General features: G+C 43.7%; 1 protein-coding gene across 4 annotated transcripts in view; it reads left to right on the top strand.

Moving 5' to 3' along the window:
• The window catches only part of WDR37 (WD repeat domain 37), a 62,136-nt gene that overhangs the window by 41,470 nt on the left and 1,930 nt on the right, over positions 1–18,736 (top strand). For all 4 annotated transcript variants that reach the window (XM_056857301.1, XM_056857302.1, XM_056857303.1 and 1 more), the window contains 2 exons: positions 12,011–12,145; positions 17,353–17,467. In XM_056857301.1, the coding sequence (XP_056713279.1) occupies positions 12,011–12,145; positions 17,353–17,467 (250 nt within the window). The remainder of the gene's footprint in view (positions 1–12,010; positions 12,146–17,352; positions 17,468–18,736) is intronic.

Below are 18,736 nucleotides of genomic sequence, written 5' to 3'. Positions count from 1 at the left end.
CAGCTCTCCTGAGTTTCAGCAGTACTACAACTTCAGGTGCCCCCATACCATTTGCTGGATCTGCAGTTTCCTGACTGTTACAGTTAGAAAGCAAGGGGAGGTCAGCGCTTCACAAACACGGGGGGTCAAAGATACAGGAGTTGGGTCTTTGCAGGAGATATTATGGGTGGAGCCTGACCATGGTACCCTCCTGGACTGCTGGGAAGGATTGAGGTGGCATGTTGCACTGCTTTCTGGCGCTTCTGCTCTTTTAAGTTTCAGAAGATGGTGCTGGGGGTGACTCCTCATCTATGGCAGGTTTCTGTGTGGCTGTTCAGGTAGCTGGCTCAAGGCTGACTCAGCCTTCCATCCTTCCGAGGTCAGTAAAATGAGTATCCAATTTACTGGGGGTAAAGTGTAGATGACTGGGGAAGGCAATGGCAAACCACCCCGTAAACTTAGTCTGCCTAGTAAACGTTGGGATGTGACATTACCCATGGGTTGGTAATGACCCGGTGCTTGCCCAGGGGACTCCCTTTACCTTTAATTTTGCTTTTTAAAAGATCTGTATGAAATCACTCGGTTGTCAGGAGAATTGGGGTGCGGAGCCATCATCCGTATTGCTGATGGTATTCAGTTACAACCCATACTTGGGTTTTTTCCGCAGCTGCTCCATTCCTCTGGAACAGTCTTCTGGAAGAGGCGAGGAAAGTTGCCACTTGGTTAACTTTCCGGAGGAGCTGCAAGACAAGTATTTAGGTAGGCATTTGGGGCTCCATAGTTAGCGCTCCATGTGCTTATTCGGTTGTTTCTGCTCAAGGGAGATAATATGCATTTATTTAGACATTGTCAGTAGTTTTGTTTGGTTTATTGCTGGCTATTTTGGTTTGCATTTGCATTTTCTATGGATTGGGTTTAGTCATTTGGGGATTAGTACCTTGTGTGTGTGTGAAACGTTTCATCAAGTCACTCCCGAGTTATGGCGACCGCAGCAAGGGGTTTTCCAGGCAAGGAAGAAACAGAAGTGGTTTGCCATTGCCTTCCTCTGTAGAATCTTCCTTGGTGGACTCCGTACCAAGTACCGACCCTGCTTAGCTTCCGAGATCTGACAGGATCGGGCTATACCATGCTGCCTTTCCTCCAGTTAGTAACTTACTGTTGTGCATGTTTGATTGTGTTACCAGCCTTGTGCCCCAACTTTGTTGGGCAAAAGGCAGGCTCGTAAATATTTTGAATCGATAAATAAAATTAGTATATCCTCCTGAAATCCCAGGGAGTCAGTTTCATGGCCCGGAATCCGTAACAGGCTGAATGAGGGCCACTAAACTGAAGCTCAGTCTAAGTAAAGCAGAGATCATGGTTGAAAATGGGACCTTAAGCTAAGGGGTTGGTGGGTGGCCTTTTACAGGCTAGGTCATTCTCCCCCGAACGAGGAGGTCTGCATATAATACATTCACTTTGCATGGTGACATTTGTGGTGTAGTGTAATTAGAAGGAACAAATGCTGTGGTGGTGATTTCACTCTTGAATTTCAGTTGCTGTCTTGCGTACATTTTTTGATTGTTTTGTTTCTGTTTACCCATCTCCATTTTGTTTTTCTTGTTTGCCTGTGCCGAAAACCAGGCATTTAATTTTGTATAAAGAATACCCACATTGGTCATTAGCAAAAAGAAAAACAAAGTTCCTCTGAATGGTAGGGCCGACATGATGACTCAGAGCTGTATGTACAAATAAAGTCCATGAAAAGCTTTTTTCTGGGAGGCTCTCCCTTGTAAGGTAAGGGGAGATAGAATCATAGAATAGTTGAGTCAGTACCTCTGGGAAGCGGATGGCTTGCCTAATGGCAAGGTAGTACCATCTTTACAGCTGTAAGCTGGACATTTACAGTGGAATTTTAAAAGAAAATTCTGTTGGCATAGATTTTTCCAGCAGATGGCACTTTAACTCTGTCTTCAACCTGAAAATGTCAACTCTAATGTTAGACATACCCGTTTTTGAGACAATTCTGAGCATAGCCTTAAACATAACAGCATCGGGTATTTTTTTTAAGCACCTTGCTGCTTTATAGGTACCTTCTAGGTAGGAATTTTCGAGCACCTTTGTTAAAATTATGTCATTTATAAATTCAAGGGTGGAAGAATATAAAATGTTTGCTTCTATAGCAGAGGAAATGTTGGAATAATAAAGTGATGGTTGTGAGCTTCCCTACGCAAAATATAAACGTGACTCTTGTGAATTAAATTAAAGTTCGAGTTGTGCCTTGAGGAACATTGTCTAGTTGTGCGAGAGGAAAAATTGGTTCGTTGGAGGTGGGGATTGGAGAATTTATATAAGAAAATTAGATGTGGCTGAGAAGCTCAGTTGTGTGCGTACTCATAGCTGAGTTGCTGTTGCATCGCATGCTAGGGAGCTGTGCAAACTGAAAGAATGCTTCTTGGATGGACTTGCAAGATGGAAGGCATCTGAGGTTCATTGCTGTAGAAAGAGAATTTCCTGTGTCAGGGGACATCTCATTATTTTTGGTCAGAAATTTGTCCAGAAAGCTTATACCCTGTAGCAGGATACAGAGATAAACATCCCCAAATTTGGCACTTGTGTGTTCAGAATTGGAATTATTCTCTGTGTGAACACATCGGTTGCCCCTTCCTCTGTCGCTACTTTGAATCTGTGGGATAGAAACCCTTTCCCCCAGCATTACTGCTCTTATACTTGGGGAAGAGAGTGTTTCCCCATGAAACAATTATGATGTCTAGTAGTGTTCTTCTGGACAGTTGCTGCGACCTGTATCTTACAATATTGTCAGTAAGGTCCTAGCAAGACTCTGGCATCCTTTAGGTTGGAGCTGTGGACTCTGATCTGGAGAACAGGGTTTGCTTCCCCACTCCTCCACATGAGCAGCAGAGGCTAATGTGGTGAACTGGGTTTGTTTCCCCGCTCCTACACATGAAGCCAGCTGGGTGACCTTAGGCAAGTTACAGCTCTGTTAGAGCTCTCTCAGCCCCACCTTTCCTCACAGGGTGTCTATTGTGGGGAGGGGAAGGGAAGGTAATTGTAAGCCGGTTTGAGTCTCCCCTAAGTGGTAGAGAAAGTCGGCATATAAAACCAACTCTTCTTCTTCTTGCTATTAATGCTTCCCACAAACTAAATCCTCTGTATCAGATTCATGTGCCTTTGAGCGTTCAGTATTTATAGCCCAGCTCTCTCTCTGTGTGTGTGTTTGTGTGTGTGTGTGTAAAAAAGCTATTGCTATGTATTGATCTAATCAGGTATTGGTAAATCAAAGCCAAAGAACCAGGATACATCTTTGCCCGTGGCCTTTGTTCTTCCAGCCCAACCAAAGGGGTCTTGTTCCCTCAGATGCCTCTGTTCTCCTTTGCCTGGCACTCCCTCTCCAAACACCGGCCGCTGCAGCTCTCTGACTTTCTGCAAATCTCTCATCAAGAAGCTTTTGGTGTAACCCGCTAGTTTCCTGTTGAAACTTGGCCTGTGTTGCTGGGACGAACGTCATCTCTTCCCTCCCCTCCTTTTGTTATCTTCCTTACGCTACGTTTTAGATTGCAAGCTCTTTGAGGCGGGTATCAGTCTTCTTGAACTCTGTGAAGCGCCAGGCGCACTGATAGCGCGTTATTATTAATTCTGAAGAGGGAGACTCTGAAATGGTTGCTAGGTGATGGGCCCTCACGTGTTTTCCCGGTCCGCTTTTACCAGCATGGAGTAGGTGATGCTGCTGGCTCCAAATACTTCTAAACAAAGATTCTAGTCCTGTGTATTTGTGTATTTGTTGCCATTTCCTAGTCCTTGGATGCAATCTCCAGTCACAGTTATGATCTCTTCCTGAAGAAAAAAAAGATTATTTCTAATGAGTAACAACTTCCAGGCAAGAAGATACACTTAACAGAATACAGAACCTTTATTGGCATTTAAAGAAGATACACTTGGGATTGACTGATTCATCCGCTGGTTTCCTAGTACAGGTTACCTTAATGTGAATTTCTTTGTTCTTCTCCTCACCCTTAGAAAGCCCCACCTTTCTTAACATTAATGCTCCTCTGGACGGAAACACCCTCTGCTCTGCATCTATACCATCACAGAATCCCCTTCCTCTTGTTTAAGTACATGCTTGAGTACATGCTTGGATTGTGTGTACCTACATAGCAAATATTAACAAGCCTGGCTGCTTCATTGAATTAAATAAATGTCTTTCTGGATGCGGTATTTATCACATGCATTTTGTATCTTTCAATAATTCACCTGCAGTACATGATTTGACCCTTCTTTGGGTCCTTGTACTTGGCTTTGTAGTACTGTTTTTGTTTAAGTGTGTCCAGGAGGGTTTTTACTGGAGCTTTAACTGGAGACGCCGGGGATTGAACCTGGAGCTGCAGGTTCATGGGCTGGATGGAGTGAATGGTTGGATGTCCAGATCCTGGAGAGAGAGGGAGGGAGAGGGAGGGAGAGGGAGAGGGAGAGGGAGAGAGAGAGAGAGAGAGAGAGAGAGAGAGAGAGAGAGAGAGAGAGAGAGAGAGAGAGAGAGCAGTTAAACACCCTATAACTATTTATTATACTATAAAGTAAACTGAAAAGAAACATACGTAGCAGCTACATCTGAGTACACCAATAATGCATAATATAGTAAGATTAATACAAAGAAATATATTCTGTCCGCATACCAAGGCCCGTGTAAAGCATTGGCGTTGGCATGAAGCCCGGAATAGAAGAATCAACCAAGCTTAATACCTTTTGCAGTTCATAGAAGAGATAATACATGTCAGTCAAGAAGGTACAATATCCAGGCATTCCAAGATGATGTGGCTGGGTGGGGGGAGTACACACATCACATGAGAATTATGTCCAAGCCCCTTGCTCTATCTCAAAGAACGTTGGGCCCTAGTTAGGCCACCATTGAGGATAATCTCTGATACCAGAGTCTCTTGGAAGTTTAGACTTTAAGGATAGTACAACTAGGCTCTGGAATGGCTGGAATAACATAACCAAAGGCCAACACCAAGGCATAGCATTCTTGTATCTCACAGAAGTATATTTGCAAAGGCTTATGGGAAGGAGAGCCAAAGATGAGAATCCCAAAAACGATCCATAGAGAAAAAGGCTTAGTCTCAATACAGTAAAATCCCGAAACATAAGCAACTTTTCGCTTATTCACTGGATGAAAGTTCAAATTGGCCTTGATTTCTGCCTGAATTCTTTTACAATTTAGTGGTGAGCGTATCTCTTCCCATAATGTAACAGTCCTGGTTGTTCTTCCCTACCATTTGCCCTCACTCTCTCCAATACCATGCTGCAGGAGTGAAATGGGCACCATAGTGTTAATTTTTTTGAAGTGGTTCCAAGCAGCATACCGCATCAGCATTTCATGGTCCAGCATTTTCTGCATCATATTTTTCCCCCCGTGAGTGTGAAATTTCAGCAGATTGTTATGCAAAACAGTTTTGTGTCTCTGTGTGACTAGGGAGACAGCTGTTAGTCCTAATGAGGAGTGCTAGCATTACAGTATTTCCTTGATTGAGACCCACGGAGGGAGCAGAATGTTCCAGATCAGGCAGCGGTGTGTGGTGAGAAAGTGCCACTCTGTCAGCTGAAAGTACATGCTCGGCTGCTCCCTACGACAAGATAAATGAGCTTTGCTGGAGCTTGGCAGAGACTGAAGTTTTTCGGAGAATGGTAGTAGCACACCAAACTCCCTGTGGGGGACCCACAGTTTAGGGGTGTCACAAGACTACCGTTTCTTTGCCAACCTTTTTTTTTAATCCCCACGGATACCTGTCATCCACATTGAGTTATTAAAAGCCTAATGCCTTTTAGCGTTCCATTAACACTGAGTCTAATGATCTTTTGTTGACATTTTTCATTAATTTAGCCGTGGGGATGTTAACCACCGTTTTAACTTGGCTACAACTTCTGGAAGACCCAGCATTGGGAGAAGTGTTGGGGGAGGAGAGTGCAGGAGATGTTAATTTGCCCTCCCTTCCCCAGTTCTTTATTTAAACTTTCCAGACTTGAGCTTTGGGCGGTGTGCGTTTTGTCATTAAGCCTCCAAACAAGAGGCCAGCGCATTAACCAAATGCTCTACTTAGCCTCCTGCTTTCCATTAACTTTGAGTTCAAGCCTCAATTTAGTTTGTAAGCAAAAAAAAAGGTGACTTTATTCTTGTCCCGGTATTGTTCTAATCTCAGAGGGAGCTACAAATCGAGGCAGTCAGAATTTGCAGCGCAATGCGAAGGAATTTCCCCTCCTAGTACAGAGCAGAGATGCGCTCCTTACTGGAATGCTTTGAGCTTCCATTCACGGCAGACTTAAATTCACAGGCTGTTTTTTAGTTGGAAAAAAAGTTGTGAACAGCCGCATGACAAGACAGGGCCTTAAGATCTTGAACTGGAAAATTTTAAAAAATCATTTTTTTAAATGTGTTTTAACATCTTGCACCGTATTATGTGTCATTTTGGTTGGCCCCAGTAGAAGGTATTACATGGACTTGGTTTCTTGTTCTCTTAAAATTAACCTGGTCGTTAAAGCATTAGTGAAATATCCATGGGGATCTTTCTTGCCCATTTAAATAAATGTGTGTGGTGGTGTGTAGGAGCACACAAAGTTTTTAAAAACAGTGAAGAGCCTGACACCTGAAAGAATGAGCACATTTGTTGTGGCTTGAGCAATATTCCACGTAGTCCATCAGATCCAGGAACTTAATAGTGAAGATAATGGTCCGCTAGTAGTATGAATGCTTTTATTGTATTTATCTCATTTGTTTCAGTTATACTACACATTTCATTCCAAAATGGTTCACATCAACCTCCACTGTTCTGCGAAACAAGATTAAAAAAATGAACATGTTCAAATACCCCACATTATTATCCAAACAACTGAAATAAACAGGCTTCAGTTGCAAGCCCATAGCCCGTAGGTGGGGTCAGGCCCAGCCATGCCTTGCTGGTTACCGACCGTTTACACAGTGCTACATAGGAGAGAATTTCTGTTTCCAGTGACTTGGCCAGTCTAGGTTTCAGCTTGAGCCAAAGGAAGTGTCAGATCTGACAATAAATTGGAGTTAGTCCTTAAGATGTCACAAGCCTCCTTGCTTTCACCGCAGCAAGCTTAAGACAACTGCTCTTCCCTAGTTTTTGAAGATGGTGTTCCGGAGGGCTTACAAAGGTGAGGGAAAGAATGTAACTCCTGCCTCAGGAAAGCTTGTAGAACAAAATTTTCAGAGACTTTGAGGGGTGTTTAGTTGAGTTATCATATCATGAACCACTGCCGCAACAGTTTATTGGGTTTTTAATCACTATTTTCAGCGCATCACAAGAGAAGGGCACAAATGTCCCTCTTCAAGTGTACAGTCCTGCGAGTTGTTCTCTCCTTTACAAATAACCACCCTCCGTCAATGAACACAAACAGACAGATTCCCCACAGTATTAGAAATGTTAAATTTAAAACATGGCGATGAAGAAATACTCTGAGGTTTTACCCTGTTCTGATGTGTTCTTCTTGTTTAGTTGTAAGATTCAGCACATCATGGTTAACAAACTAAGCATCAAATTTTGGGTCCCCTGGGAATGGACTTTGTTTCTTGTTCTCCTTGATGGGGGAAGGCGAGATAGAAGGGTGAAGAATAGTTCAAATATGTTGAACAAGGAAAATAGTCTCCTGGCCTTTCTTCTTGCTTGCCACCAATCATCTTCAGTTGCTTGTTTGCAGCTGGCTCCTAGTTCAACAAATCTTTATTTCTGCAAACCTTAGAAGTGTCTTCACTACAGGATATGTGGCTTTGGTTTCATTTGTCACTTCTGCCATTAGCTCTTTTGTCCAACTTAAATCTATTTAGGTTTTCACTCTATCAATATGTTTTGGATTGTCCTTCAGGATGCCCCATTGCTCCAACCACTTCATGCTCTCTCACAAGAGCTGCTGTATTGCAAGCCTGCGCAGTATCAGGAGAATGGATCAAGTTCAGGAAAAAAGAGTGGCAACCACAAATTGGGGGCGGGGAATGAACAATATAAAAATATGAATGGGTTCGACATTCGGGTGAAAATCCAATGTCACACAAAGCTGTGTTTTAATGGTGCTGTGGTTAGCGTGATCTGTCTCCATGCTGGCCGCTTCATGAACTGTGTCTGAGCTGAATGAGTAAGGTGACACATGTTGAAGTACATCATCGGCCCTTTGAAATAGCCACAAAGCAATGCGCGGGGCTGTTGGTAGAGTATCTGGTTTGCATGAAGGTGGCTGTAATTCCATTCTGATGTTGATTCCTGGATTCTTTCGGTGCCAGTATTACAGGATGTGCTTTCTGGCTTTTCAAGAAATAACTAGAACGGAAAGGGGAAATGAGTGGCTACTGAACCTGATTCCACATGTGGTTTGAGTAGCCTTGTGGTACACCTGCCATCCTGGTAAAAATAGGACTCTCCTCTCACTAATACTAGCAGATAAGAATCAAGAGATCACTTTTAAGGTCGCCAAATTTGGTTGGATAGCCTACAAGATTAAGAAACTTGGGTAAGCCAAAAATAGGCTTTTTAGCTATAAGTTTTATAGGATATTGTATAATCCTGTGGTTCTACAATTTTAAATGTTTTCTCCCACGAGTTAATTGATATTCTGGAAGTTTGAATTATTGTATTGATTCTATTTTTATTGGTCTTGGACTGTATTAAATAAATTTGTGACTTGTGGTACCACATTCAGTCAAATCGTGGCTGAAATTAACTCTAGAGGGTGAGGGTAGTTTTTGAAAGATGTTAATAACAAAGTTATTCTTTTCCCAACAACAACAACAACAAAAAAGACATGTTTAATCTGTAATAGCCTGTTGGTGATACACCAGAGAACTTTGTGTTACGTTGCAGCTCAAGAGCAAAAAGCAAACGAGACAATCCAGTCTCCTAGGAGGTTGTGCTGCCGTCTGCCCCTACCGACTTGGTTACTACCAGTAAGCGTGAGATTAGAGGTCTGGTGCAGGGTTTGGATGCAGAGTGTAGGAATGAGTGTAGAAATGCTAGAGTAGCATTGGTTTCCGGTTTGAGTTGGGAAATCCTAGCACCAAAAAAAAAGAAAGAGGCATCACATGGTGGGTGGGACCACTATTAACCAGAGGTGCTTACTGTAAATTTGGTGCACAAGGTCACTGCTGAGCACTTTCAAGTCTATGCCTGTGTGCCAGAATGAGGCTTTTCCATAGCCAATGCAGTTAATACTTGTTTGCAGTACGCTAACCTTTAGAGCCCCGTGGTGCAGAGTGGTAAGCTGAAGTACTGCAGTCCAAGCTCTGCTCACGACTCGAGTTCGATCCAGACAGAAGTCGGTTTCAGGTAGCCGGCTCAAGGTTGACTCATCCTTCCATCCTTCCAAGGTCGGTAAAATGAGTACCCAGCTTGCTGGGGGTAACGGGAAGATGACTGGGGAAGGCACTGGCAAACCACCCCGTAAACAAAGTCTGCCTAGGAAATGTCGGGATGTGACGTCATGGGTCAGGAATGACCCGGTGCTTGCACAGGGGACCTTTACCTTAACCTTTAGATGCAAAGAATTCAGTCAGAATTAACTTCTTATTTATTTGCTTCATTTATATCCTTTTTTTTTCTCTCCAGTGGGGCTTACGTTGTTCTCCTCTCCTCCATTTTATCCTCACAAAAACCCTGTGTGAGGAAGGTTAGGTTGAGTGCGTGTGTGACTAGGCCAGGATCACCCAACAGGCTGCCATGGCTGAATTGAGATTTGAACCTGGGTCTCCCAGATCTAATCCGACTCAATAACCCAGGGTTTCTCAACCTTTTTACCCTTGCAGAACCCTTGACATAATATTCATGTCTTGGGGAACCCCTACATATGACTACATATGATTTACATATGATTAGCCTATTCATCATTATTTCTCGTGGAACCCTAGGGTTCTGGAGAAGCCTGGTTGAGAAACGCTGCTGTAACCGCTACGCAACACTGGCTATATCTCTTACCTTTTTAAAAAATCTGTTAAAAACCTGCAGTCCACACTGCACCTTTGGGATATAGGTCAGGATGCAAATTGCAGTACATCAAACAGCAAACTGTTCCGGTTTTTAAGCTGAAGGTGAAAAGCAGAGAGCTTTGAACAGTTGCTTTTAAATCTTAACTAGATGAATAATTTTAATGCATGATGAGAGAATCAAATCTATTGTCATGTGTTGTGGAACGGTGGAATGCTTCGTTGGCATGAATATTTCAGTATGCAGTGCTCTGCCACGCAGGTACCCCGGGAGGCTCGACATTCATGCGGCTGTGATTGTGTGTCGATTCCCCCCCCCCCAGATCTTCCATGGATTCAATGACTGTTCTTAAGCATTTGTGCCTCGCGCAGCAGTTTGGCCACACATGCATGCATAATGTGGTGTTGGGAGCCTGAGGACCAGAAGGCTGGAGCGAAGACCTTTATTTCGTGCCACGTAATTACCCTGGGCAGCTCAGTGGCACCCTGATGCAGCATTAAAAAACTCTGTGCCACTGATACAATGGTGTTTGGATCTAATTAGAGCTTAATTTGATGTCAATTTAAATTAAGAAGGCTCGCGCATGCTAGTCCGTTGTGACTCGGATAATACTAATCTCAATCAGTGGGCTGAATAGGACATGAAATCAAATTCTCACAGCACAATAGAAGTGACAGGAGCAACTTGACACCTTAAATTAAAATTACTAAATTCCAAGCAATTGATGTATGTGACCCCCAAGCTATGCTGGCTAGGTCATTAGACGCGATCCATAGCAATTGAGCTGGGAAGCACACTGTAATGAACCAGGGGCGGGAAGGAAATGGTTTGTTAGCAAGCAGCAGAGGTGGGAACGAAATTTGTAGACTCAAACAGAAGGAAGGGCTTAAAACTTCAGTGTTTGTTTCTTCAGATTTTAGCAGCTAATGTCTTCTTGGGTCACCGGGATTAAATATTTTTACCCTCCTTGACTTGGCCATTATAATTCAAATATGGAAAAGATGATAAAATGTTCTTACTTCTGTAACATTCAGCTGTGTAACATAGAATCGTAGAATCATAGAGTTGGAAGGGGCCATATAGGCCATTGAGTCCAACCCCCCACTCAATGCAGGATCAGCCTAGAGCAGGGGTGGGGAACCTTTTTCCTGCCAAGGGCCATTTGCTCATTTATAACATCATTTGGGGGCCATAACCAGGTTTAGCTCTCCCGGTGTGTGTGTGTGGGGGAGAGGCTAGGGTTGTCAGGTCTCCAGCCACCACCTGGAGATTGGCAACCACAGCATCCCTGACAAGTGCTTGTCCAGCCTCTGTTTACGTGAGTGATATCGTCTGCTCTTTCCATACAGGCTAAGGCACCCTTTTTTCTTTATATCTGACTTTTCAACCAAACTGGTTCTGTAAGTGGCTGACAACAATTTATATATGCAGTTACAGTGTACTAAAGATATACATGGGGTGTTGTCTGTATGGGGGCTTAATTTCTTCTGGGCCTCAGCAGTGGAACATATGAAGCTGTCTTATACCAAGTGAGACCATTGGTCAACCTCTGTTGTCTCCTTTGGCTGTCAATGAACACATGAAGCTGCCTTATACTGAATCAGACCCTTGGTCCATCAAAGTCAGTATTGTCTACGCAGACCGGCAGCGGCTCTCCAGGGTCTCAGGCAGGGGTTTTTCACATCTCCTCCTTGCCTAGTCCCTTTAACTGGAGACGCCGGGGATTGAACCTGGGACCTTCTGCATGCCAAGCAGGTGCTCTACCACTGAGCCACAGCCCCTCCCAATCATCTATGGCTCTCCAGAGTCGCAGGCAGAGAAAAGTGTTTCTCGACCGCTGCAGCAAGTCATGCTGGATTGATTCTGGGGCTTCTTGCCTGCAAAGTATATGCTCTGCCACTGAGGACCTCTGATTTTCAAGGAAGTTTGAGTTCCAAGCACTTTCCTCTAGTGGGAGGGGGAAGAGTAGCTGCAGGTAGACTTGGAGATTGGCAAGCATATTTTCTGTAGCAATGCTAACTGTGGCTCTGTATTTTCCTCCTGCCCCTTAGCACTGTGACTTCGGCGGTCTTCACCGTGGGGGATAATGTTGTTTCTGGAAGTGATGACCGTACTGTGAAGGTTTGGGACTTGAAAAATATGAGATCACCTATTGCAACTATCCGTACAGATTCTGCAGTGAACAGGTAAGCAAAGCCATGAGATTATATGCGGGAGGTGCTGGCTGACTTCCTCGAACTAAATCTGGGGATCCAGTTGATGTTCAGTTTTTGAGGCTTAGCTGGAATCCATCTTAACTTGGAGCTCCTACCTTTCTTCCTGTCTTTCATTGCTTGGAATATCTTGTGAAGGCTGGACTGGGCAGGGCAGCCAGAACGCCTCCAGGTTGGAATTCATGCCGAACAGCATCATAAAATGGCAGCTCTCCTATTAGTGTGCTGCCATCTTGAATGCCTGGTGTTAAGTCAGAATAGTGGCATTCGTGGTAATTTGCATTTTCAGAGAAAAAGAGTTGTACACCAGGTATGGTGTACAAATGAGATAGTTTTCAGGGTTGGAAATACTATTTCTTTAAAAACTGTACTCCCTCCAAAAAGTTCCATTTATGGTTGCCTGGTTTCTGGACAGTGTATTTACGACCAAAGCAGTTTGACTTCAGCTCTTGGACAGCTCAGTATGCCTTCTGACCTCAAAGCAAAATCAGTCTAGGTTTCTTAATCTAACAGATCAAAAACAAATCCCCTAAATTACATCAAAATGCTCATGTGATAATGATATTTTATGAGTTTTCGTGAGCAAAGACAGCAGTTATGACTTTCCTGAATTGCCTTGAAGCTACTGAGGACCAACACACGATGATCAGTTTTGTGTAACGGTGCCTTGTGATTCTTCTGCAGTCGAACAATCTGATTCATTTGCAGTCTAACAAGGAATATCAGGAGAGGTTGAGAAATGGGCTTCTTACATCTCCCTCCGCACCCGATTGTGTATTCCTGCATCTTCCAGATATGGGGGTGTGGCTGCAAAGGCGGTATTTTACCAAAAAACATGCCAGAAGGAGGGGCCGTGGCTCAGTGGTAGAGCATTTGCTTGGCATGCAGAAGGTACCAGGTTCAATCTCCGGCATCTCCAGTTAAGGGGACTAGGTGGTGTGAAAGACCTCTGCCTGAGTCCCTGGAGAGCCGCTGATGGTCTGAGTAGACAATACTGACTTTGATGGACCAAGGGTCTGGTTTAGTATAAGGCTGCTTCATGTGAAGGGCCGTAGCTCAGTGGTAGAGCATCTGCTTGGCATGCAGAAGGTCCCAGGTTCAATCCCTGGCATCTCCGGTTTCTTAGCTGGAATGTTGCTGGATGGTCAGCTAAACTTACTGATCCTGATATACAGTCATTTCTTTCGACCTTTGATATCATCCTTGTTCAGGAAACTTGGGCCACAAATGAGATCTTTCTCCCAGGCTTTACCTCTTTTACCCAAAAAGCAATCAAAGGCTCTGTGGGCCACCCTCGTGCAGGACTAGCATGCTTTATCTCCACTTCTTTAAGCATAAGCTCAATTGACCTTCTTTTGGCTGAAGAGCTGGTGCTAGCAATTAAAGTAAACCTGACTTTTTCTTCACTTATTTTATTTTCTGTTTATATTCCTCCTGGTAGATCAAGTAATACTGCACAAAACTGGGCCCGTCTGGGAGAACTATTTGATGACATCAAAAATAACCACCCAACTACTCCAGTTCTTATGGCTGGTGATTTTAACGCACGAATAGGGCCAGATGATAATGCTCTCTTCCAAAATCTTATAGGGAATTTTGATGAATCTTTCCTGAGCTCCCTATGGTATACTAGAACTTCCAGGGACTCGGTAATCAATTCTTCCGGCTTAAGCCTGGCCCAATTCGCTATTCAGAGGAACCTAATAATAGTCAATGGGCGATCGCAGATCGACCCTAATGGAGATTTCACTTTTTTTAACCAAAATGGTGCCAGTGTTATCGATTATTTTCTGGTTTCATTAGATCTCTTACCTCTAATCAGTAATATGGAAGTCTGCGATTACATGGGCAGTGACCATCTCCCTATCTCTCTTTCAATCAACCAGTTATGTGTTCCACACTTATTACCGTCCTACCATCAAATATTGCACCAATCCCAAAAAGCCGTAGCTCGTGTTTACTGGAGCCCTGAGCTTGATTCCTTGGTGCGTGGTAAAATGCAGCTTTTGGAGGTGACTTCGTTGAAAGCTGCCCTCCTTGAGCAAGAGTCTGCAGCTACTGTCTTAAATGTTTTTTTCAGATTAATTGATTTATTTAAACCTTTATTTACTAAAGAAATCACCTCAAGCTTTCACGCTTTATACAAACGAAATTCTTGGTTTAATCACGAGTGTAGACTACTCAAACGAGCAATAACTAGGAAACATAGAGAATTCAGAAGGAACAATACTATTTCAGTATTGAAGGAATTGTTAACTATTAAAAAGAACTACAAGGACTTGGTAAACTGGAGGAAAAAAGAGGCCCTATATAAAAATTGGAGGAGCTTGATTACAGCTATAAACAACAATGATAATTCAACTTTCTGGCGGACTGTGAATTCTTTAAGCAATGGCTATGCCAGAGTCCCCGCATGTATCCCGTCTTCGGTCTGGGTAGCTTACTTCAAGAGCCTCTTCTCCTACTCTGTGGAAAACCAGGGTCTTATACCTGTAGCACCTTCTGTTTTGTTGAATTCCTGGCCAGATGTGTCTCCTAAGGAAATTAAACCGCTCATTGATCGCCTACACTCAGGTAAAGCCCCAGGTCCCGATCTAATTCCCTACGAACTTTTTAAAGTCAACAGCGATTGGTGGGCCAACATTCTTGCTCCTGTATTCACACAAATTAATGCCTCAGGAGCTATTCCAAAATCTTGGAGACATACTATTATCGTCCCAATCTTTAAAAAGGGTCAGCGCTCTGACCCAAGCTGTTATCGCCCAATCAGCCTTTTGTCTTGCTTAGGCAAATTGTATTCCTCCTACTTATTAAAGAGGCTGTTGGACTGGGTTGAGAGTAATGACATCCTTTGGCTTTACAAGGGGTTGGTCTGTCACGGACCACTGTTTAGTGCTCTCCCATCTAGCAGAGAAATATTCCTCCCCCAGAAATGGCACCCTTTATGCTGGTTTTATGGATCTTAAGGGAGCTTTTGATACCATCCCGAGGGAGAGGCTATGGTTGAAACTATCACATTCTACTATGGATAGGAGGTTACTATGGCTTATTCAGCAATTTCATACTGACCTCACAGCTCAGGTTCGCTGTGGCAACCAAGGAGAACTAACCGAGCCCTTTGAATTGGCCAAGGGAGTTAGACAAGGTTGCCTCCTTGCTCCTCTCTTGTTTAACCTATACCTGAATGATTTGGCAACCAATTTCTCAGAGTTTTGCCACCCCCCAAAGCTTGCAAGTCATCCCACCCCGATTCTGCTCTATGCTGACGATGCAGTTCTCCTGTCCCGCACAAGAATTGGTTTGAAAAGATCTTTGCAAACCTTTTCTGAGTACTGCTCTAGGGAAGGTCTTAAAATAAACCATCATAAATCTAAGATTACGATCTTCACTAAGAGGAGAAAATTGCCTCTTTTTCGCTGGGTATTAGATGGCTTTGAGGTTGACCAAGTCAAGGAGTTTGTTTACCTTGGCATTCTTTTTTCCCGTAACCTAAATTGGTATGCCCATCAAAAAGCAGTGTCCAACAAAATTAAACCTGGGGTTGGTGCTATTGTCAATTTTTTTCACACCAAAGGTGGGAAATATATTCCAGGGGCTATTCAGGTTTTTAACCTGAAAATTACCCCAATTATCCTCTTTGGTGTTGCCATCTGGATTACAGTCATCAATGAATCTATAGATCGTCCACTGCTTCAGTTCTTACGAAAACTTCTAAATGCCCCTCGATGTGTTGCTGGCGTTACTCTTCGTTCCGAGTTTGGCCAAATGTCACTTGAAGCTAGGGCGTGGTTGGCCGCCTTTAAACTACACCTTAAACTGTGCTTTAGCACTGAGGGGTTCCTAGCTTCTCTGAAGCATGACCCTTTTAAATCCTCATGGCAAAAAATCTTAGATGAGAAACTGGCATTGTTGGGCTTCTCGCAGGATATGTTATCAGATCTTGGGAAAACTGAAGCTTTTGCCAAAATTAAAAAGCGCATTAAAGAGCTCGATTATAACAGCACTACTTTTCGTGCTCGTCGTGTCTGTTCATCCCAGTTCTTCGGAATACCCCCTCCACGTTGTCTGCCTGCCTATACATATTATCTAACAACTCCTCGTCTCTGTAGAGCTTTTTGCTTGGCTAGATTGAATGCTAACCCTTCTATGTTAATGCAGGGCAGAATTCTGAATATACCATACTCAGAGAGGATCTGCCCTTGCTCTTCTGGCTCTATTGACTCATTAGCCCATGCCCTTTTGGAATGCCACTTTTACGAGGATCTTCGATCGCACTATATTTCCCCTCTTTTAATATACAAATCCAATGCCTCTGTGACTGACATAATGCCTTTTTTACTAAGTGATAGGGACCCCAAGGCTACATTGTCAGTGGCAAGATTTGTTTCAGTCCTTATATCCCTCCAACACTAGATATATGCTGCTCAAGATCAATTGATCAAGGAGCTTCTAAGGGATAAAAGGAAAAAAAAAGGCATCTCCAGTTAAAGGGACCAGGCAAGTAGGTGATGTGAAAGACCTCTACCTTGAGACCCTCGAGACCTGCTGCCTGACTTAGACAATACTGACTTTGATGATTTAGTACTCACAGTTGCATTTTGTAAAAGAGGAAGACCTCAGGGAAGAATAAAACATCACGTTTAGTTTGATCCTAAATGTTGGTGATGATAAACCACATTTTGTGTATGGCCTGATAGCAAGGACCACGCACTTGCTCCGTGGTCATTGTATGACCCTGGAAGGGAGAGCGGGTTTAGAGTTCTGACTTTTGGTAGCAACCCTTTTGCTCTGTCAAGTGATGCTTGGTGGGTCCGCTGGCCCTCGGTGGCCGCCGTGCCATGGAAGGGCCCCCCTATGAAAGTAGCCTTGTGTTTTGTTCTCAGCCAGAGAGGGCTGCTTCGGTGCTGTTGACAGCAGTAGGAGTTGGAACGATCAAGGGGAATTTAAAAAATCCCCTCTAACACGCCACCGTCAGTACCACCTTTTAAAGGAAATAAATCTTTCTCCAGTTCCTTCACTCTTTGTGAGGAAAAAAACACACAAGTAATATGTATTTGCGTGAAATGTGTACGATATAAATCCTTCAATTAAATCACTTTCGGCGAGCTCGAAGAACTGTCAGTTCCCATTTGTCAGGCTCGCCGTTGGGCCCCTAACCTACTTTTATCTCTCTGATGCAGGATTAACGTTTGCGTCGGCCAAAGAATCATTGCCCTTCCACATGACAACCGACAGGTTAGATTGTTTGACATGTCTGGAGTAAGATTAGCACGGCTCCCTCGCAGCAACAGACAGGTACCGGGACATTTCACTTGCATACATAAAGAGACATTCATGGCTCTGTGTGTCCGTTTTTTTGTTTTTTTGCATGAGTCAGCTTGTCATTCACAGGGTGTTGGGATCAAATGACCTTCACTGGGAGATGATCGCTGGATGGGTTTGATTCAAATGTGACCTCTTCTTGAAGCTGCCATAATGTCATGTACTGAATACATCTGAATTCTCTTTCTTCCTTCCTTCCTTTCTTTCCTTTCTTTCCTTTCTTTCTTTCTTTCTTTCTTTCTTTCTTTCTTTCTTTCTTTCTTTCTTTCTTTCTTTCTTTCTTTTCTTTTCTTTTCTTTTCTTTTCTTTTCTTTTCTTTTCTTTCTCTCTTTTCTTTCTCTCTTTTCTTTCTCTCTTTTCTTTCTCTCTTTTCTTTCTCTCTTTCTCTCTTTCTCTCTTTCTCTCTTTCTCTCTTTCTCTCTCTCTCTCTCTCTCTCTCTCTCTCTCTCTTTTTCTCTCTCCTCCCTCCCTCCCTCCCTCCCTCCCTCCCTCCCTCCCTCCCTCCCTCCCTCCCTCCCTTCCTTCCTTCCTTCCTTCCTTCCTTCCTTCCTTCCTTCCTTCCTTCCTTCCTTCCTTCCTTCCTTCCTTCCTTCCTTCCTTCCTTCCTTCCTTCCTTCCTTCCTTCCTTCCTTCCTTCCTTCCTCCCTTTCTTCCTCCCTCTTATATCCTGCCCTCCCCAACTGAAGCCAGGCTCAGTACAGGTAACAACAATTGAAAAATCAGCCCACAGGCATAACAATAATTCAATCCGAATTAGAACAGTTAAAACAATGCTAAATTATACTAAAACAACAACAGATGGCGCAATTAAAGTTGGTTCCGATGTAGAGTCTTGTACCCAGACATTCCCCCACAGATTACAGCATAATTCACATAGAAATGGGGGGGGGGGAACGTAGGGAGGCCAGCAAAGGTGACATCCGCGGCTGCCCTCAGTTGTAGGCCTGGTGGAACAGCTCCATATTACAAGCTTTGCAGAACTCTTTCAAGTCCCGCAGGGCTCTGATCCTGCTAGGGAGGGAGTTCTACCAGGCCGGAGGCAAGGCTGAAAAGGCCCTGGCTCTTGTCGAGGACAGCCTCACACTCTTAAGGACGGGGACCACCATTAAGTTATTCTCTGCAGAACGTAATGTTCTTTGGGGGGTGTACTTCAGTATATTGGCAAAATAGTCATGTAATTAGTGGAAAGGCTGTAGCATCTTGTGTTGAAAAGTTGTGTGCATTCTTGTTTGCTGCAACCTT

The sequence above is a fragment of the Euleptes europaea genome, chromosome 11 (assembly GCF_029931775.1).
Source record: "Euleptes europaea isolate rEulEur1 chromosome 11, rEulEur1.hap1, whole genome shotgun sequence".
Classification (NCBI taxonomy): Eukaryota; Metazoa; Chordata; class Lepidosauria; order Squamata; family Sphaerodactylidae; genus Euleptes; species Euleptes europaea.
Note: the sequence above shows the minus strand (reverse complement) of the source record. Positions and strands in the feature narration are given on the sequence as shown.